The sequence below is a fragment of the Corvus brachyrhynchos genome, unplaced genomic scaffold (genome assembly GCF_000691975.1).
Source record: "Corvus brachyrhynchos isolate BGI_N302 unplaced genomic scaffold, ASM69197v1 scaffold68, whole genome shotgun sequence".
NCBI lineage: Eukaryota > Metazoa > Chordata > Aves > Passeriformes > Corvidae > Corvus > Corvus brachyrhynchos.
This window is the reverse complement of record NW_008240039.1, coordinates 3,401,492-3,422,057: the sequence shown is the minus strand read 5'-3', so window position 1 is coordinate 3,422,057 and position 20,566 is coordinate 3,401,492. Positions and strand designations below refer to the sequence as shown.

Genomic DNA, 20,566 nt, shown 5'->3' with positions numbered 1-20,566 from the left:
TTATTATTATGTGCATTTCTTACTCTGAAAAGTCAGTTCTGGCAGATGGGGGAGAGAGAGAAGCAGGAGTTTCTTCACATATGTTGCTGTCCAGCTGGGTTAAAGATAGCTCCTGTGCCACATTCCTTAAAAAGCCAAATGCTTGCGTTTCGCCAGGGTATGTAGATTTGTTTTTTCCTCAGCTCCAAGGGATCACGCCCCAGTCCAGGGCAAAAAGTGAAATTTGATACCGTTTTGTCCTGAAAAAGTTGTGCCTTTCTCTCTCTGTGAGGCTGCGGGTTTGTCGGGGCTGTGTGGGTGCTGCTCAGCACATTCTCACACAGGACAGGGCTCGGTGTTACTTGGGGCTGGATTTTGTGCGAGGGGAATCCTCTGGCAGCAGCAGCCAGAGCCGGGAGCTGGGCACAGCTGGGGGATGCAGGCAGAGGAGCCGTGTCAGGGCTCACTTCCCTGCGCTGGGACGTTCAGCCTCAGTGTCTTTTGGAAGCCAATTCCCAGCCTGCCGCAGCGTGGGAAGCTTGGCCAGACTCGCCGTGGAGCAGGTGGAGGGGATGGAATCCTCCGTGCTCCCATTGCACGTGGCTTACGTGGGGTGGGAGATGTGGACACGGAGCCAGGTGTGAGTTCTGCCAGTGCACACCACCCCTTCCCTCTCTGTGTGCTCGGCTGCCTCCACGGCAGGAAAAGTTCGTGGAGATTTAGGGAATAATAGAGAATATGTGAAGGTCACTAAAGAGTTGGGAAGCTTGGGTGTAATGTAGACATCAAGGAATGCATTATCTCATCATGAGATAATGCTAATAAATAAATGCCCTGAGCAGTCGGTTATAAAGTGATACCAGAATAGCTGTGAGATGTGCCAGACCTTCAGAAAAGGGGCGAGTCGCTACTTTGTTATTTATAGATCAGATGTTTGTCTCAAGCTCAGATCGTGGTTGCTGTCTCCATCCAACTGTGTTGGCTCAAAGCAACTCTCCAAGGCAAGCTCCCGAGATCCAGCTTTGCGCTGGATCCAACCTTCCCTCCCTTAACACGGAATTCATCGGATCCTGATCCCGACTCTGCTTCTTGCAGCTCCATGGACAGGTAGCTCTGTGCATGCGTGGCTTCATCCTTGGTGTGAGGTATCTCAGAGGCTGCACAGCCGAGGGGTTTTCTCAGGTTCACCCATCTTGCAGCTTATCCTAAGTAGGTATCGCTGTGGGTTTGGTTAATTTGGTTAATTTTTCCTTCACTGCTTGAGCTTCTCTTTGACAGGTAAGAGAAGTCCTCTTGGTGTACTTTTAGAGTCCCAGATATTCTCTTGGAGTGATTTTTAGGGTCTGTGTGGTGTTTTCCATGCAGCTCCTGTCTGCCCAGCTGGCACACACGTCCCCACAGCTGCCACAGCACAAGGCTCTGCTGTGTGCGCGTCACCGGCAGCTTCGTGTGTGACAGGAGAGTGAGGAGGTGCTTTGTGCAGTAATGGTGGGGGTTTCACTGAGGCCTGGAGTGCCTTGATGTGCCTCGTGAGTACAGCCAGGGCTCTGCTGGGTCCTGGTGTTGCTGCAATGGCACGTGGCAGCGCTGGGTGTTGTGTTCTTACACAGCCGCCCTTACAGGGGGAGCTTTGTGCTCTGCTGGGGACTCGCAATCCGTCATGCCAGTGACGTGGACCTGGTGCTGTGATATCCTCCCTGTGAACCTCTAAAGCAGCCAGAAAGCAGCAGAGCTGTTGTTTGATCATTTTCCATTAGCTCCTTCAACAGCGACCCTCATTTCCATCCGGGGGTTCCGTTCCCAGGTCTGTGTCTGGGAATCCCTTGGCCTCCACAGCACAGCACGGGAATATCTTCCACTCAGAGTGACAGCCTGCCCAGGGAACAGGGTGAAACAGTGATGAAAGAAGGTTGGAAACGGTGAGAACAGCAGCAAGTCCAGAGCAAGTCCAGGTGCTTGTTGCTGCGTGCATCTCTGCTCGGTGCTGAGTAATTCCTAATTACAGCCCCATCCCGAGGCAGACAGAGGAGCACAAGTGGGAGCTGGGCGACTCTCCCAGCCCCAGTGCTCGGGGGCAGGAAAAGGTGAGCTGAGGACAAAGCCAGGGACTGAGGCAAAGCAGCTCCTGATGGATTTTCACTCCCTCAGGTTGTTGTGAAGCCGATGCATCCATTCCTGAGGTGCCTTTGGGATCTGCTGCTGAGAATGGCACAGGTGGCGTGGGAAAGCTATGGGCATCTCCCACCTGGAGAATGGCCCCAAGGAATGCTGGCCCCAATAACTCCCTGCAGCTCATTAAGTGCTTTTAGGGCTTTCTCCAATGCCTGGTTTAGGACGAGATGAAAGCCGAGGGTGTGGAAGTGCTCTGACCGCCCCAAATGGCCTTTTACTTCCCTCCAGTGAATCACTCACATTCCCAACCGTCCTTCCTCAGCCTCGAGAAGGAAAAAACTTCCAGGGTAGCAGAGAGGAAGCATCGTGCCCTCCTCTCCCATGGCCTCCTTGCACTGTTGGACCTTGCCATGGCTGTTTTGCCTGCACACAGGGAGTGTGGAATAGCAGGGCATCCGAATTCCCCAGGTTATCCATGTTGGGACTGTGTGACACATGCAAGGGATGAAGTAATGCAGACTTTTTTTTGTTCTAATCTATGTCCATAGTGTGGGATGGCTGTGCTGCCCTGCCCAGCAGCTGTTGGGTCCTCTCTGTCCAGTCTCTACTTGAAATTGCTGAATTATCTTCAGCAAACTGGTACTGGAAAGATAAAGTCACTAAATCCCACCCATGCTCATCTTGATGGATTTTAATTAACCTTTTCCCCGCAGCCCTGCTCTGTAATCCAGGCTAATTGCTGCAGGGATGAAAGCCTGGCACTGCTGCTCGGCCAGACAGAGCGAACCTCCGCAGTGTTCCTCCTGCCTGTGCTTCCAGCTGGGATCCATCGCCTCCTTCTCAGCCCTGCAAGGAGATAAACTGCCTCCGTACCAAATATTTAATACTTTGCAGAGCTGCTGTTGTGACTTACATGTAGCTCTTGGAGATAAATCAGTATTCCCTCTGGAAGGACCTGTGTGTGTTCAGAGCCAGAGCCATCTCCTCACTGCATCCCCATTTTTTTGGTTTTGTGTTCACCTTCCCTGTGTTTGATTGCAGCATTACCTGTGTTAGTCCAAGTAGGTGTCTGAGGTTCCAGGGATTGTTCCTGCTCAGGGAAGAGGCTGGGGTGGGCCCTCCTTGCAGAAGGCATGAACTCCAGTTTCCCTCCACAGCAGGGGTGTTTCCCTCTGCAGTGATCCAAGCCCCACTCCCCAGCCCTTGCTGAGTTGGGCTCCTGCCTCAGTGGGCTTTGCCTGGTACCCACTGCCCATGGAGCAGGCAGCCCGTGGGCTTGGCAAACTCTGTCCTGGCACGGCTCTGGCTTCCTCAGAGTCAGCTGAAGAGAAGCCTTCATGCTTCTCATTTTCTCTCCTTTGGCATATTAATTTCAACCAGATTTTGTCAGCTCTCCAGGAGGAAAATAACTCCGCCGTGCCACGAACCGCAGCTCGCGCGGTGTCACGTAGGGCTCCGGCTCCTGCTGCCAGGACCTGCACCAGGGGCAACGTGACCCTTCACAGAGCTGCTCCTCCTGGCCCTGGGAGCAGCTCCAGCTGCTTCCCAGTCCATATTCCTGGCTGACTCACTCGCTCGTGAGCCTTGGGCACGCCTGGAGATGCCGCCGCCGCCGGGGCTGGCTGGTGGATCTGCCCCCTCGCTGCCCCTGGGGACAGTTTTGTTTTGGTCACACCAAAACAATGCGGGGTATGTCCCAAAATCTCCCTGGTACTGCAGAGGAGATCAGCGAGGCTCCAGGAGGGACGCTGGGACGTGGTGGTTACGTGGGAGTGGTGGCAGGGAAGGAGGTGGGTGATTCTGCGGCCACGGCGCGAGGAAGGGCTGGCTGCTGTCCCAGGCCGGGAGGGAGTTGGGATGGGGACAGCCCTCTGGAAGCACGGAGATTTAGAGGGTGAAAAGTACAAAGGGGGAAGAGGAGACACGGAGAGAGGAGATGTAAAATTACTGAGTATGAGTAATGGGGTGAAAGTAAGAAGTTTACTCAACACATCACTAACTTTCTTGGACAGTAAATTCTCTATGGTTTCAGATTAGAGTTGAAGGGAAGCAGTGGAATAGTCATTTAAATTCAGACCAAAAAACTTTATTATGCTACATAAAACCTTCCCAAACCCCAGTTTTCCTGTTCTTGAACTGAATAGAGCCAGTTCTGTGTATTAATAGCTAATCCTGCCCACAGAGATGAGTAGGGAGTGCCTCAGGGGCTCCAGGGCTCTGCAGCATCCCAAGTGTGTGCAGAGGAAAATGATTTAATCAGAATTAGGTTGCTTTGACCAGCATCTCAGACTCATGCCGTGGCATTTTTCCCCTCAAAAAGCCACTTTGGCTTTGGCTTACTCTTCAGAGAGCATCATTCAAAGCTTATGTTTCACCTCAAAAATCTACTCATTTTCCTTTCTTTCAGTATTAAGTGTCTTGGAAAAAACAGGGAGGAAATACAAAAACCTCCTAAAAGACTCAGCCCACTGAATAAAACAAAGGGCTGGCATTACAGAAATGAGCATTTTTCTGGCTTGATGGAGACCACAGCTCCAGTGGGGAGCTCTGCAGGAGGAGCCCAGCATGGCCAGTGCAGCAGGACCCCCCAAAACAAGGTTGGGGCTTCCCTGGGAATCACTGGGACAGGAAGGGTTTTTGTGATCTCTAAGCTTTAGGTTTTAATGCTTTAAGCCTTGCTAAGGAAAGTGCTTTGAGAACACAGTAACTTTGTGTTGTTATCACTGTGCAGCTCAGAAACACCGACTCAGACAGGCGTCACCTTTCCCGCTTCGCTTCCCGTTCCATCCCTGACCCGGACCGTTCCCTGCTGCTGGCTGATTTTCTTGGCAATTAATCCAATTAACGTAAAATTTGGCTCAGCCAGGGTGGTGTTGCTCCTTTTTTGTGCCCTTTGTGTGGCCGGTGGGTGAAGCAGAGCTCGGTTGGGGCTGGGCAGGTTCCTGCACCTCTGGCGTGCGAGGACACGGCCGGGTCCCCGCCCTGCCGTGATTCACTCAGGAAATGTTTCTTTATCTTCTCAGTAACACTCGTGGATGGGACCGAGATGGGAACTCAGCTCTGCTCAGGGCCGTCCTGGCTGGGAGGGGCTTGGGTGAGCTGGAGGTGCAGAAAGTGCAAAGAGAAACACGAAGAGACCCAAAGCTGCTGAAGTTTTTCTCTCCATGGGGAAGGGAATGGCTGGTTGGGCGCTTTGCTGTTTGTGTGGGTGCTCTGATCCGTTCCAGTCTGAAAGGTTGTGTAGGTGCACACCTGGGCACACCTATGCACACCCACAGATGGCAGGAATTAAGGAACTGTGCAACTCTACCCATATTTCTGATTATGGCACAGGAAAAAATCTGCCCCAGAAACTTGGGATTTCCTCTGACGAGCAAGAAAGTGTAAAATATGAATGACTCCATTATCTTGGGGTCAATGGGAAAAGTGACCCTGGTGAGGTGACCAGATGGATGGGTTGCACTGAGTGACAATAAGATGCCTTTTTTTTCTTTCAGTTCTTGTTCACTGATTGCAGGTGTCCCCCTGGCATTTCATAAATAGCTTGGCTGACCAAACATACCAAAATGGCCAATCTTGTTCCCTTTGCATTCATTCCTCACATCCGGACTCGGGCATCAGAGGATAAATATTCCTGAGCTCAGACACCCTCCTGCCCACTCCCCTGAGGTTTATTCCACTCTTCCCTTGTTTTCTTGCAGATGTTGACGAGTGCCAGGTCCACAACGGGGGCTGCCAGCACCGCTGTGTGAACACCCTGGGCTCCTACTACTGCGAGTGCCGGCCCGGCTTCCGCCTGCACACGGACGGCAGGACCTGCCTCGGTAAGGCTCCCTTGGAAATTCCTTGGGAATCTCTCCTTCTTCACAGCCCTTTTCCTACCAGAAAATCCATGGCAGCGTACAGAAAACCTTGACTTCCTCACTCCCACCCATCCTGTGTGGCTGGAGTATGAAATGATGCTGATGGGTTGTGTGTTCCTTTGTGTCCCTGTGTCTCCCCTCACGGTTTTTGTCCCTGGGTTCAAAACATTTGCTGTTCTTCCCCGTGGTCACGTACGACTGGGGCTGCTTTGCTGTCCCTGAGTTTATTCTGGTTCAGGAGAAGTAACTCCCAAGTGCTTTGGTGCCTCTGCTTTTGATTCAGGATGTATCAGATAGGGCAGTCTCAGAACAGATACACAAATAAAATGACGAGAAATTTAAACATAAATAAAATGATGAGAAATTTCAACATAAATAAAAGGAAGAGAAATTTCAAGTCAGGCTTCATTTTGAGCTCAGTATTTCCCCAGCCCATGCTGTGGGCAGCAGGTGTGACAGACAAGTGACAATAAATGTGGCTGTGTGTGGAACTGTGGCCATGATAACCCCAAAAACTTCTCTGGGATGCTGGTCATGCATCCTCTTGGATGATGCTGGTCCAGACATCACCATCCAGGCACCAGCTTTGCCTTGCAGCTGATTTTGGGGCCAATTCCTTGAAATGTTGTTGTCTGCCTGCCCCATACTGGAGGCTCGGAGTGGAACTTGGAGTTTGCCTCCAGCATCTGTGGCTGTTTTAATTAAACCACTTCTCCCTCACAGCTTCGTTTGACACACTTTTCCATTATTTGAGAGATATTTTCATGCAAGTGGAAAGAATTCCTGGGCCATGGTGTTTGCAGAGAGCATTTGCTGGGTTTTCTCGGAACACAGTCATGCTCCAGAGTCTGCGGTGCGAGCCTGCGTGTTCCAGTTGGGAATGGTGATGGGAGCAGGAAAAATCCATCCAGGGAAGCTGTGCCCACCGTGCCCAGCTCTGCACTGACGCACATCTGGCCACAGCTGCCTCCAGTACATAATGACACCCAAACAAGAGCAGTGAGGTGCAGGATCCCCATATTTCGCTGGAAAAATCCAGAAGGAGAAGGATGGCAAATAAGGGACAAAGCCAACTCTCAGAGCCCGCTGCTCCAGCTCTGAACTCCAGCACTCGTGTCGGGGTGACGTGCTGCTGCTGCTCACATGTAAGTTTGCTGTGGTCTGTCATCTCCTAATTGTCTCTGGAATATGTTGCTCCTTTCTTGTGGCGTGCAGCGATCCTGCTGCCGCCTCCGGAATAGAACATGGGACAGACGGAGAGCAGGAGCTGTCGGCAGCGCCAGCCCCAGAAGGTGGAACAGTTTTCAGGGAAAGCATAAAATGGATTGCTACAGGGAGGAATCTCTTCTTTAAGGGGAATTTCCATCGTTTTCTTTCGCTCTCCAGGCTTCCCTGCTGGTGTAGCTGAGCATCCCTGCAGGATCCAGGCAGGCAGGGCTGCCTGTGCCCAGCGCTGCAAACCTGCTTTGCATTAAACCTGTGAGCAAGCATTTGCCGTAATGTGCAGTGCTGGAATTCATCTGCCAAAAGTGAGGGGGCTCTGTTCATGAAATCTGATCCACAGGAGTGAGTGGGGCAGTTTCTGAAGCTCTGGGGAGAGGAGCCTGCAGGATCTGCAGTGAGTTCCAGAGGGACCCAGAGCCCCCAGGAAAGCAAAGAAAAGCAGGGCAAATAAAAACCTCTCACTGCATAATTATCTAATAATGTTTCTAAAATATCAACAGTTCAGGGCCTAAAATGGGGCTTTCTCACTTCAGGACTGGTGGCTTTTGCTCTTTACACATTTGTGCCTGTCCATGAGTATATGTCACACCTTCACAGAGCTCCGTACTAATCCTTTAAATTTGTGGAGGGGTGGAACATCTTTTCCTTGTAAAAGCTCAGAACAGAGCACAGGCTCAGAGGTGATTCCTCTGCTGGTGTTTGTGGCTGCCCTGTTGTAACCCACGGACACCAGGCTGCCTTGTGGTCCATTCCCAGGGATTAGGGGCAATCAATCAAAGCTGTTTCTCTCTTCAAGTTGGGATGTCCTCTCATTTTCTGGAGAGATTCTGTGCTGTTAACACACAAAGCATTGCCACTAAATTTAGGGAATAGGCCAGGAATGAAGGGAACTGGAGACAGAGAGCACCCATCCATCCCTGCATGCATCCATCCTTGTCCTTCTGCTCAGGGAGGTCTCTGCTCCACACTGGGACAAGCACAAATTTGAGCTGTAGGAAGCTCCTGGCAGCCCCAGCAAGAGTATTCTGGAGACAGAAAGAGCCCTTTGCAGTGAAGTCTCCAGTTAAGGGCTGTCAAATCACGGATCTAATTCTTTAAATGCTTTCTGCTCCCCACAAAACCCACAAAGGCTCCGATGATGGACTGGCAGCGCTGAGCTGGAGCTGCAGAATTCCCCCGCAATGCACCGGTGTGGCTGAGGCAGCTTTTCCAGAGTGAGCTGGTACCTGGGGTGTGACTCAGGAGAGCACAAAACCAGCCTGGAACCACCTTCCTGTGTCCAGCTCCCAGCCCTGCTGGTGCTCTGCAGCTCCGTTGTGCAGGATCCTTTTGTTGTGTCTTTGTTCAAATCGCTGCTGAAGAGAGGGAGAGAAGGAGCAGCTGCTTCCATTGCAAGTGAAACAGAACAAAGAGAGACCTTGGGCGTCCTGAAATCACCTCTTTCTTTATCAGAACCACATGGGCAGGAGGCAGGAAGTTGACATCTCCAGGTCCTTCTCCACTGTTTCAGCCGAGGGATGCAGGCCAGGCCGAGGCGAAGGGGTTTAATGGGAGCCAATTGCTTTTGTTGGCCCGCAGAGCAGAGAGATGGTCTGGATTAACACACAACATGTTTCTGGAAGTTGTCTGAGGTTAGGATAAATCAGTTTGGGATTACATGATGGATCCCTGTTTATACTAGGAGAACTTTGAATGAAGAAATCTCAGCTATAGGGGTGATATAACGAACGGAAGGGCCGTGCCAGGAGGTTTGTGTGGGCTTGAACTGTGTGTGCAGGGAGTCAGCGACCACGTGTGCTTGCTGGGGCTTTTCATTTTGCAGACAACTCGCACGTTTTAGGGAATTTGACCTTTACTTCGCCCAGTCACACATTTTTCAGCCTTTTCTTAGAATCGATGGGGTTTGCGTGATGCTGCAGAAGGAACATCCTGCTCAGTTCTGGTTACAGCTGCTCACAGTCACTCTCGGGGTATCAACTCGCTGCTTCTGGTGGCAAATCTCTTGGATCTGGAGGAAAGGTGAGAGAGAGGAGGGAGGAGAAGTTGGAAGGACATCTGCAGGGTGCAGAGATCAGGTACTAAATCAACTCCTGTGTTAGGCTGCTGCTGCACAGATCCACTTCCTGTGTGCAGTCAGCATCAAAAACCTCCTTTCCATCCCTCCCTATCCTTTTCCCAGGCCTGAGAGGGTCAGAATCTGGGAGCGGCATCTTCCAGCAGCACTGCACTCCCCTCAGACTGCGGGGCTGGAAGGAACGTCCCTCTCGCAGACACTGAAATATCATCTGTGGAAAATCTGTCTGAGCTGTAATTACAAAAATCTGTGTGATGTACAGGATGACACTGGGCTTGGCAGCCTTGTCACAGAAATGTTGAGCTCGGCAGAGCATCTGGGAATGGAAATATTTTTAGAGTGGTTCTGTAAACAGAATAAAACCCCGAGCAGTAATTAAGGCCAGCAGCGAGGTCTGCTGGCTGTGACTCTGCGAGGAGCCAGCTAAGGAGACCCAGCCTCACATGGGTCCTCTCTCCTGAAATCTTGCGTGGAAGAACCCAGACTTTCGGTTTTTTCAGTTGTCTTGTAGGAGTTTGCAAGGAGGCCGTTGTTTAGACTTTGAATTCATCTGAATAGCTTCATCCTGGGAGGTTATTTTAGACATAAGATGCATTGGCCTGTTCCATGTTGGCCCAGTGCTTTTCCCAGATGAAGGAATGTTTTGGCAGGCATCGGCATTGTTTTACTTTTTTTCTTTTTTTTTGTTTTTTTTTTTTAAAAAAAAGCTCTCCAGCAAGCACGTTATTTATGGCTATTTTTGAATATATGTTATTAAACATTTTAATATATTGGAATATTTTTAAATGACCACCCATCTCTGCTAGAGCTTGAGTAGGGGAACTCTGACCCAGAGCTTTTCAGGAACGTTGAGTATTTCTGTTGTTTCCTTCCAAATGGATTAAAGGAAACAATGCCAGCACAACTAACATAAACCTCGAGTTCTTGTTCCAGCCCTATGTTTTGTATGGCAAAATCTCGACCCTGTCAAGCTGCTTTTATTCCCCCAAACGTTGTTTAGTTAATTAGAGGCATAAAACGAGAAGTTGAGTTATTTTAACATTTGGAATGAGGATGAGCCACAGCTCTGAGTTAAAGCACATTTTTTTGCAGGGGAATGGTGTGCAGAAAAAATTAAAAAATATATATATTTTCCCTTTATTTTCATCCTGAGCCAAACATTTGTTTTCACCAATGTACAAGAGCAAGGACCCAACTTGGGATTCAGGGGAGTGTTACAAGCAGAGACTTCTACTGGCAGCTGCTTTCCAGGCTCTCCTGCTTCCAAAGCCCCGGAGGTTGTGGAGGGCACTGTGACCACCTGAGGGATCAGCCTGGGGAGAGATGGTTTTCATTAGAGATATATTTAGCTTTCCTATAAGATTCCTCAGAGCCAGCACGTTAGTTTATTCCAGAGTTTGAAAAACAGGCCAGAAACGTGTGAGACCACAGCTCATCATTCTGCTCCGCTTATGGGAGCCAGGGCTGGGGTTCCATCCTGGACCGGGGCCGGCTTGAGCCACGTTCCACCAACCCAGTGGGTTGTGACACTTTGGTGGCTCCTAAGAGCCAGAACAGGGTTTAAAGGCCATTTTCCCACTTCTCATATGGGACACCTCTCTTTGGAGAAGCTCGGTGCCTAAGGAGTGGGTGGGTTAACTCAGGAGACATCCAGTGCTCCAGGAGGGGACTTTGATCACTTTGGAGGCATGTCACTATCCCACAACAGCTTCTCTGGTGGAGACCATGAATCCAGCTCCACAAAGTCCTTCCGTGCTTTGTTTCCTAGCTCATGTTCCTCCTGGATCCAAGGTCAATGGTCCTGGAGAGCTGCAGTAAAAACACGGCGTCAGACGCATTCCCCTGGCTGCTCACAAGGTGCTCACATCCCAGTTAAACATCCTGCCCCTCTGCTGGTCCTGCAGAGACATCCCAGATTACAGGAGGAGGAGGAGGAGGCTGTTGCCAGGCTGATTAATGATAGCAGGCTTGTGAGGAGTCCGTGTGCTGGGTCACAGGGTCTGTTTTGTGCCGTAGCCCAGGCAAAACCTTCTGTTTTCTGCCTCTTTGGAATCCGCTGGGCTCCTTGCGCAAGGCCACACAGAAACTCTGCGGCACGGCCAGCAACTCCAGTTTGGAAGCTCCATTCCCAGTTGTGCCTGCGCTGAGGACGAAATCAGAGCTCCTGCTGCTGTATCTTCGTGTGCTCTGTCTGGGTGACACTGCTGGTCACGGCATCAGGGACCCCACGTGCTCAGGTTCCACACAGAAATCTGCTCAGAGCCCTGAGCTGGGGGTTGTTACACCTGGTCCAGGTATGGACACACAGGATGCATCTTAGACCGTTTTTCTCTGAGTGTTCCCAGAACTGGCAGTACCTGCTGGGCCTCACCCTGTGTGATCGGTCACTTTGGCACATCACAGAGCCAGAAGTTCAGTTTTCCACATCACTTTGTTACAGGAAAACCTGAATGTGCCTGAGCACAACTCTCTGAGCGGGAATGCCTTGAACCAGCTGTGGCACTGCACCTGCAGGGACTGTCCTGGAACAAAAGGATGGGAATTTCGGCAGCAGCACAGAAGGCTGGCTGCTGACACGGCGCCCTTCGGAGAGGGTGGATGCCTGGCAGGAAACCTGCTTCCCTCCCATGTAGTGCTGGACAGGACCTAACCCCGCTCCCCATGTCCTGGAATCACCTTCAGGGAGAGTGCTGGAACCTCTTATGGTGGAAAGGAAGAGTTTTAAGTTCCTACTCAATACTCTTGAGCTGATCCTGCCTTGAAAGAGCAGGGTGCCCACCTGGCACGGTGGCGGGTGGCCTCTCCTGCACTGCCCACAGGCTTTTGCAGTAACATCTTCCACTGAACACCCTCCTTGCTCATGAAGTTGGCCATGAACTTGTCACTGGATGTGCTCCAGTCTTAAATTCTCACGAGCTTTAAGTGTGTGCACTCTGCCCTGGTCCTGTGCAAGAAGCTCATCCAGGTGCCATCCTTTTGTGACAAATCTCGTGTCCCTTTGCCTCGCAGCTCTGAACTCGTGTGCCCTGAACAACGGTGGCTGTGAGCACGACTGCGTGCAGGTGACGCTGGCCCAGCACCGCTGCCAGTGCCGGCACAACCACCAGCTGCACGAGGATGGCAAACGCTGCGTCCGTGAGTCCCTGGGGGGCTGGGGAGCCACAGCTTCCAGCTGGGAGCTGCGGGATGGGGATGCTCAGACGTCCGACAGATCAGACTGGGGGATTTCCAGTAAAAACTCTGTGTGTTTTGTTGTCATGGACATATCCTGTGGCTTATTCCAAGGGATGGGAAGAGCTGGAGGAGCGTAGCCAACAAAAATGAAATGGTATGAAGGCACAGGCTGCTGTGAGAGTGGAGGGACAGCAGAGTGTGGCAGTGGGGTGGGATCCTCTCCCTCTCTGGCTGAACTGCTCCTGGCTCAGGAGGGGGAGAAGCTGAAGGGGACAGAACACAAGGGTTTTCTCATTCATAGCAGTTGGCATTCAAGAGGCAGGAAGGAGGGAAGTCCTGAGCTGTGAAGTTGCTAAGGCAAAAGGAACAACTGGGATATTACAAATGCAGCAGTCAGTGGGGTTGGGAGCATCTGTCCCGGTCCTGGAGCAGGTCAGAGATTGGCAAAGCTCTGGATAGGAGCACTCGGGGAAAATTGCCAGCACTTGCTCAGTAATTCCTCTGCAGAGGGATGTGCCCATGCCAAACTTCTGCTGGAGGGGTTTTACCCAGCTTAGTTCTGGCCCTTTGCAGGATCTGACACGGTGCAAATCCTCCCGAACGGGCGGAGCAGTGAACGGAGCAGCAGCGGGGATTTTCTGCCTGGTGCAGAGCAGGCTCTCACAGACTGCAGGCTTTCCTGCTGCTCCGTGCTCTGTCTCCCACAGTGCCACAGGAGGCAGGATCTGTGTGGGATGACCCGGGCTCTCTGCTCTGCCTGCAGTGAGGAACCCGTGCGCTGACAGGAACGGGGGCTGCATGCACCGCTGCCACAGCCACCGCGGCCGCGCCCGCTGCGACTGCCACCCCGGCTACCAGCTGGCCTCTGACGGCAAGGCCTGCGAAGGTGAGTGCCCTGCAGAGCTCCCCTGGAGGGAAATCCCTGTGTCTCATGGATGAGGGAGTGCTCAGTGTGAGCAGGACGGAGGGATGCACACGCCTTCCCATGGATGGCTCAGCTGGTGTCTGTGCAAGAGCCCTGCTCGAGCAGTCTGTAACAACAGACAGCTGCTCTGGGGGAGGTTTAGGCTGCACATTGGGGAGAAGTTCTTCCAGAAAGGGTGGTCAGGCATTGGAATGGGCTGCCCAGGGAGGTGGTGGAGTCCCTGTGCCTGGAGGTGGCACTCAGTGCCATGGTCTGGTGACAAGGTAGTTTTAGGTCATAGATTGGACTTGGTGATCTCAAAGGTCTTTTCCAGGCTAATCGATTCTGTGATCCTGTGAACACCCCACTTTCATGTGATCCAATCTCCTGGGAAGATTTACAGCAATGCCAAACTTCTAACTCTGTGTCTTTGTTGGTCTGGACCTGAATGAAGAGTTCAGGGTCCAAGAAACCAGTGCAAAACTCAAATACCATAACAACAGTCCCTTTGGAAGGATGTTTAAGGCTCAGCCTGCTTATCTTACGGCTTTCTCCCTCTCCCAGATGTGAACGAGTGCCTGACGGGGCTGGCCATGTGTGCCCACCAGTGCCTCAACACCCGGGGCTCCTTCAAGTGCACCTGTAACCCGGGCTACGAGCTGGGGGCGGATGGCAAGCGCTGCTACCGTGAGTACTGAGGTCTCAGCCCTGCCCAGCAGGACAGGGCACACGTGGGCTGCTGCAGGCACGTGTTTGTCACTGCCCTTTGGGAATTGCCAGGGCCAAGCCACGGCAATCTCTGCTGAAGGATTTCACAAGCAGTTTTGGGGCTGTTTAGTCCCCCACCAAGATAAAAATCTTGGTCTGGTCTTTAAAGTCACCACGAAGCTACTTTAGCTGGTTTAGGCAATTAATTTGGAGCCATTTGGCCTCAAACAAGCCAAGTTCTGCTCTTGGGGACTCGGTTGGACAAGCTCAGTCAGCTGCAGATGTGTCACTGAAGGCGGAATTGAGCCAGTGAAGGGATCACATCTGCTCCCATCAAGGAAAGAAATAAACTCTGTGATGCAAGAGTGAGCCGGACTGTGCTCCCAGCTTTGTGCAGCTGGTGCCCCCCAGCAGGGCCAGGCTGAATCAGAGCCACCAGCCCCTCACAGATGCCAGCCACCGTGGCAATCCCAGTGGTGGCAGCTGGTGTTGCTGGGAGCTGCGAGGGTCCCCCTGTGCAGCTGCTGGAGCTTGCCAGGGGTATGAGGGCAAAGCTTTACAGGCCATAAATGGGTCTTGAAAGGCATCAAACAGAGCAATGCAGGGCATCAGGGTGATGATGTGAGGTTTAAGAGCCAAAGCATGTACACAACTTCCTTCTTAGGGACACAGCCAATCTCACACCGTAACCATTGACGTTGCCCTGGCGTCACCAGAGCAGCCTTTCCACATGAAAGGTGTTTCTCCCTGCCCTTCCTAGCACGTTTCTTTTAAGCAAAACCCTGTTTGTGCTGCTTTAATAAGAAAAGGGAAGAGAGGGATGACAATCATGTTGTGAAATGTGGAATAAAGTCTTCCACTGCGGCACAGCTTTTGTTTTTGACAAGCACAGATCCACTGGGAAGCATCAAGCTCCCTTTCTTTCATCCTCCTTGGGTCTGAATGCATGAAAAACTCAGTGTTCTTGAAGGCAGAAATTGTTTTCCTGAGGTTCAGAACTGAGTCAAAGCTCCATGAAACAAGTTCCTTTTAGTTTAAGAAAGCTTAATTAACTAGACAAGTTTACAGAAACCTTGCCAAGCTCGGATGATCTATGGCTGCAATTGATGTTTGCGCCGACCACTTTTGACATGTCAGGAACTAACGATTCTCGCTGTAGGCATCTGGATGTTTCCCTACTTAGCTGTGTTCTGCTGCTCCCATTTCTTCCTGGCACCAGAACAGCTCTGCTCTGAGGCTGAGCCAACTTTTGGTTGGCAGCACACGCTGCTGCTTGGCAGGAGTGGGAGCGGTTTCATCCGCAGCCTGTTCATCCCAGAGATTGTCCAGAGCCTGCTCCATGACTCCATCCCTAAGAGGTTGTGTGAGATCCAGAGGTTTCTTTTTATACCCCGCTTCCCCACCCAGCAGCAGCCTCTGTGCTGAGCTATTTCCATCCTTTCCCACTGCAGATCCCCCTCCTCAGCAGGGATGCAGTGCCAGGAGCTGGCGGGGGCGCGGCACCGAGGGCAGGCAGGGGCCAGCGGTGTGTGCAGATGTGTCCCACGGGATCCTAACCAGGCTGCCTTTTCCAGGGATAGAGATGGAGATTGTGAACAGCTGTGAAGCCAACAACGGCGGCTGCTCCCACATGTGCCACCACACCAGCTCTGGCCCAGTCTGCACCTGTAACTTCGGCTTTCGGCTGGAAGAGGATCAGAAGTCGTGCACTGGTAAGGAACAGGAAAAGGCCAGACCTTGATTTCCAAGCACATCCCAGGTATTGGTGAGGATCCCTCTTGGGATCTTAGGTCAGGATCCCCCTTGGCTGCTGTGTATGTGCACTACAAACAGGCTAAGGAGGATAGAAGCCAATGGAAAGTGAGAGCAGATGAAATATTGTTCTGCTCAAAGACATCCCCAAACCTCCCCTCAAGATATACTTGGACAGCAATTATGACTCGAACAGCAATTATTACTTCCAAACTAATTAGCTTTTCCCTGCTGAAACTGCCCTAAGCAGGAGTCAGTCAGCTGGAATCACCCTGCTTGTAAGGACACGAAACCGGTAACCACAGCCTCCAACCGGGAATCACAATGAGCTTCCCTCAAGGACTCAGGATTCCTCCCTCCATGGGGAGGATGATCTGCTAACACAAAGCTCCCTGACTTCAGGAGGAACTCAAGAATCCTGGCTCAGCATTTGGCAGCAGATCAGTAGAAGCTCACCAGAGCTAGTCAGGGAGCAGTTCAACAGTTCCTGTCACCACTCTGCAGTGCATTAACACCCTTTGTTTCTCATTTAGATATCAACGAGTGTGACGCTGGTTCTCACTGTTGTCAGCAAGACTGTTACAATTACCCTGGGGGCTACGAGTGCTCCTGCCATGCCGGCTACAGGCTCGGCACGGACGGCTGCGGCTGTGACGGTCAGTGCAAACACCATCACGCTGGGCTGCAGGCAGAGCCAGGGACACACAGGGTCCCTCTGCTTCTAATCTGCCTGTGTTCACTCTCCTCAGTTTGTTCAGTGTGGGGCAGCTCAGTTCTAACCCCTACACCAAGCCCAGCACAACTGGAGAGGGACAATGGGATTTTTGAACACGTCAAGTTCAGATCAGGATGACTCAGAGTGAGCTGGCCCAGGCCTGACCCCATTAATTCACAAAAACCATTTGATGTTCAACCCCAGAGGCCAACACTGCCCATCACTTTCACCCAAGGGATAAAGACAAATAACAGTGTCTGTAGAAAACAGCCAAGACGGTGACTTAGTGAAGCTTTTAATTAGGAGAACGAGAAATTGTCCTACGTGGTTGCGAACAGCCAAGCATTTCTTCCATTTTCTCCCAGCTCCTACCAGTTTTCCTGCCAGCCTTCTGATGAGTCACCTTCCCAACAGAAAGAATGTGGGGAAAAATCCCCCTAATAATTGTTCTCACTTCCAAAGCTCTCAACATTTCCCAGGGGAAGGAGCCAAACACACCCACCTGTTCTTACACAATTGATGATGGGTGGGAACTGAAGCCCAGCACATTTCATGTTGAAACCCAGGCATCCCTTATCCCTAAGGTGGTTTAACTCCATTTTTAGAGTTGATGGCTCCACATATTTAGCAGAGAGGATGCCACCAGCCCATTACTGCTGCATGGCCAGGCACGGCCGGGCCCCTGTCCCTGCTCCTGTCCCACTGGAGTGTCCCATGTTTTGTAGATGTGGATGAGTGCTCTGCAAACAACGGGGGATGTGAACACACGTGCCAGAACCAGCCAGGGTCGTTCCAGTGTGGCTGTGACATTGGGCACAAACTGGACGAAGACAGAAGGAGCTGCATCTGTAAGTGCCTCATCCGAGCTGCCTCAGGCTGGGCAGTGGGTCCATCCTCTGCCTCCTGTCCGAGCCAGGACCACACAGACTGGAGCTCCTTAGCCCTGAACCTCTCATTTTCCAGCTCCTTCACAGCACCTGAGCAGTGGCAGTGCCTCACCCCAGCCCTGGAAAGCTTTCCCAGACAGGACCAGTCCTGTTTCAGCCTCATTCACAGCACTGTCCAAAGAAGTGCAGGGAGTTCTGGCACAGCTACACCTCCAGCAGCTACACAGCCAGCAGTGAGGGCTCCACGTTAAAGATCCAGAGCCCCTGCCACAGTTGCCAGCCTCTACAGCTTTTCCTTATAAGAAATAACAAATTAGTCATTTGCAGCAGTACAGAGATCTGGAGGTCACGTAGCTGACCTGGGCCCACTCTAGCCAAAAAATCCCTGAACGAACAACTTGGAAAAGCTTTAGAGGTGACAAAACAGGGTGAGATCAGTGAGAGAACAGAACACAAAGGGGTCTGGAGGATCTCCAGCCATGGAATGACCAATCTCTCTCTGCAGAATCAAAGAAATTTCTGTATCTTTATTTATTTTGTTATCAACACTGGGAACAACAAAATAAAAAATGAAGGTGGGCAAACTTGAGACCCACAGAGAGTGCTGGTTTCCCTTTGCTGTTGCAGAGGTCCTGCCCCACTGTTAATCTCTCAGAGACCTTGTCTCCTTTCCCTTTCTGTCCCTCCCCCCAGCCATAGAGGACACGGTGGAGGCTCTGGATGGCCGGCGCCCCGTCATCCGCCCCATCCCTCACGTCGCCATCCTGCGAGATGAATTCACCCAGCTCTTCAATGACGACTACGAGGAAGAGGAGGAAGAGATGGAAGCACGAGGGGAGCACACGCTGTCAGAGAAATTCGGTGGGCATTTTGCAGCAGCGCTCAGTGCCATGCTTTGCTTGGAACCCTTCAGGAATAATGATTCCTGGTGGGTTCATTTGTTTGGTGAACGCACAGGACCTGTCGAGCACTTTTCTGTGTCTAGCTCTGCTGCAGCCTCAGCAGGGGCGTTTCTCTGCCCAAAGTGCCCAGGATGCTGCAGCAGTCTCAGTGAGGTTCTCACCCACAGTGCCTCTCATTGCAGTCTGCCTGGAGCACACGTTTGGCCCCGACTGCAGCCTGACCTGTGACGACTGCCAGAACGGAGCCACCTGCAACGCCGAGGGCAGCGGCTGCCACTGCCCGGCCGGCTGGACTGGCGTGCTCTGCAACCAGAGTGAGTGGCAGCTCTGTCCCCTGCTCTGGGGTGCACAGGGGATGCAGCCCTGCGAGGCTGTGGCTGGGCTGAGCCTCATCTCCCTCTCCCTCCCCAGCTTGCCCGGCCGGCACCTTCGGCAGCAACTGCAGCCAGAGCTGCCAGTGCCAGAACGGTGGCACCTGTGACCCTACCACCGGCGCCTGCCGCTGCCCACCCGGTGTGGCCGGAGAGCTCTGCCAGGACGGTGAGTCCAGTGTCCCCTCACCTGCTCCGTGATGCTGGGGGCCATCCCCATCCTCCCCCTTCCTGGTGTCAATGTCTTAGCAGAGGTTTGCCATCACTGGGTAAGTGGCTGCTCTGGCCATCGCCAACGCTGCTCTCAGATGTCCCACATGTGCTTCTCTGAAGCCTGGAAGTGTTTCCCATGGGATTCCCTAAACTCATCCCTTTGTAGCTCTTCACTGACAGCATCTTTAAAGCCTCTTGTTGAACCATCCACCATCTGATTCCTCTGACCACTGAGTCTTGTGCGGAAAAAAGCCATTTTAAAAAGAAAAAGGTGTTTTTTTTTGAAGCACTCTTTCCCCACAAAACAATGCTCCAGGGGTTCTGCCTTGTCTTTGCACTCAGAGACCTTTGCAGTCCCTGTCCAGTGCTCAGCCATGACTAGGGGCAGAGATCTCTATTTCATGGGACATTCAGTGACAGACACAGGAAAGAATGTCAAACCCACAATTTCCATGGTAAATTTCCATGGAAACCATGGAGGTATTTTCACCCAAAGCATTGGAAAGCTGTGACAGCAGTAGTTACCTGAAGTACCCAAAGGAGGTGTTCACTGCTGGTGGTGCTCACTTCTTGCTCCCAAAGGGTTAAAATCTGGGGGACATAATCTGAAAACCAGAAAGAGGGAGACAATCGGAGATTCAGACAAAAGGACTTCAGTCACATGTTGGGAGCATATGGGAGCTATTACTGAAGGAGGAGAGCGAAGCAGAATGCAAATGAACATGAGAGATACCCCGACCTCTTCTTTCTGTAGGAAGGAGGTGATTGAGGGGGACAGAGAGAAATCAGGAAGGTAAAATTAAAATAAACAATGCAGAATTGCTCTGTTGTCCCAGGGTGGCATTTCCTCTGCTCCTCTGGTCGTAGGGACAAGGCCTGTGCTGCTGGGCAGCTGCTGGCCAGAGCACTCTGCTGGCACAGCCTGTCTGCCACGTGCTTCCATGATGATCTTTAGCATAATAGAGAAAAAACAATAATTTTATTCACTTAATAGTGCAAATACCCCTGTGGCTTTTCAACAGGAGCAGCCTTGTGGGTTGCTTTCTCACAGAGGACAACCTTGAGAGCCCTGTGGGTGGGTTATTTCTGTCCCAACCAGTGCAGCTGCTGGTCAGAGTGAGTGCAGAGCTGATGGGTGTCCTGGAGCACCACGGCGAGTGGCAGCAAGTGACATCCCTTGTGACACTGCACAGCTGATTTGGAGCTGGTGCAGGGAATCTGATCACTGCCACCCTGGCTGCATCCCTTCCCTCGGTGCATCCCTGGCCTCACACAGCTCTGGTTCCGCTGTGCTTCTCTGCTGCTGTTAAAATGACCTGCTGAAACTGGCTCATCTTCCCAGGAAACCTCTCTCTGTCACTAGGGTGCCCTAAGGGATTTTTCGGGAAGCACTGCAGGAAAAAGTGCAACTGTGCCAACCGGGGTCACTGCCATCGGATTTATGGTGCCTGTCTGTGCGATCCCGGCTTGTACGGCCGGTTCTGCCACCTGGGTAAGCTGGTCCTCATGCCTGCTGTTCCCCTTGGATCCCAGCCTTTCTGGGAAGGAGGTTTCTGCCCCTCACCCGGGGTCGCTGACCAGCTTTTCCCCTCTGCCTGCAGCGTGCCCCAAGTGGGCGTTCGGAGCCGGCTGCTCGGAGGAGTGCCAGTGCGTGCAGCGCAACTCGCGGGACTGCGACGCCAGGGACG

The 20,566-nt window shown here is 52.1% G+C and overlaps 1 protein-coding gene across 1 annotated transcript in view; it reads left to right on the top strand.

The window, feature by feature from the left end:
* MEGF6 (multiple EGF like domains 6) overlaps window positions 1-20,566 on the top strand; it is a gene marked incomplete at its 5' end in the record, with an annotated part of 73,346 nt that overhangs the window by 38,282 nt on the left and 14,498 nt on the right. The window contains 12 exons of the mRNA XM_017743984.1: window positions 5,793-5,915; window positions 12,262-12,387; window positions 13,190-13,312; window positions 13,895-14,017; window positions 15,613-15,750; window positions 16,324-16,446; window positions 17,231-17,353; window positions 18,086-18,253; window positions 18,477-18,608; window positions 18,706-18,834; window positions 20,242-20,370; window positions 20,480-20,563. Of these exons, the coding sequence (XP_017599473.1) occupies window positions 5,793-5,915; window positions 12,262-12,387; window positions 13,190-13,312; window positions 13,895-14,017; window positions 15,613-15,750; window positions 16,324-16,446; window positions 17,231-17,353; window positions 18,086-18,253; window positions 18,477-18,608; window positions 18,706-18,834; window positions 20,242-20,370; window positions 20,480-20,563 (1,521 nt within the window). The remainder of the gene's footprint in view (window positions 1-5,792; window positions 5,916-12,261; window positions 12,388-13,189; window positions 13,313-13,894; window positions 14,018-15,612; window positions 15,751-16,323; window positions 16,447-17,230; window positions 17,354-18,085; window positions 18,254-18,476; window positions 18,609-18,705; window positions 18,835-20,241; window positions 20,371-20,479; window positions 20,564-20,566) is intronic.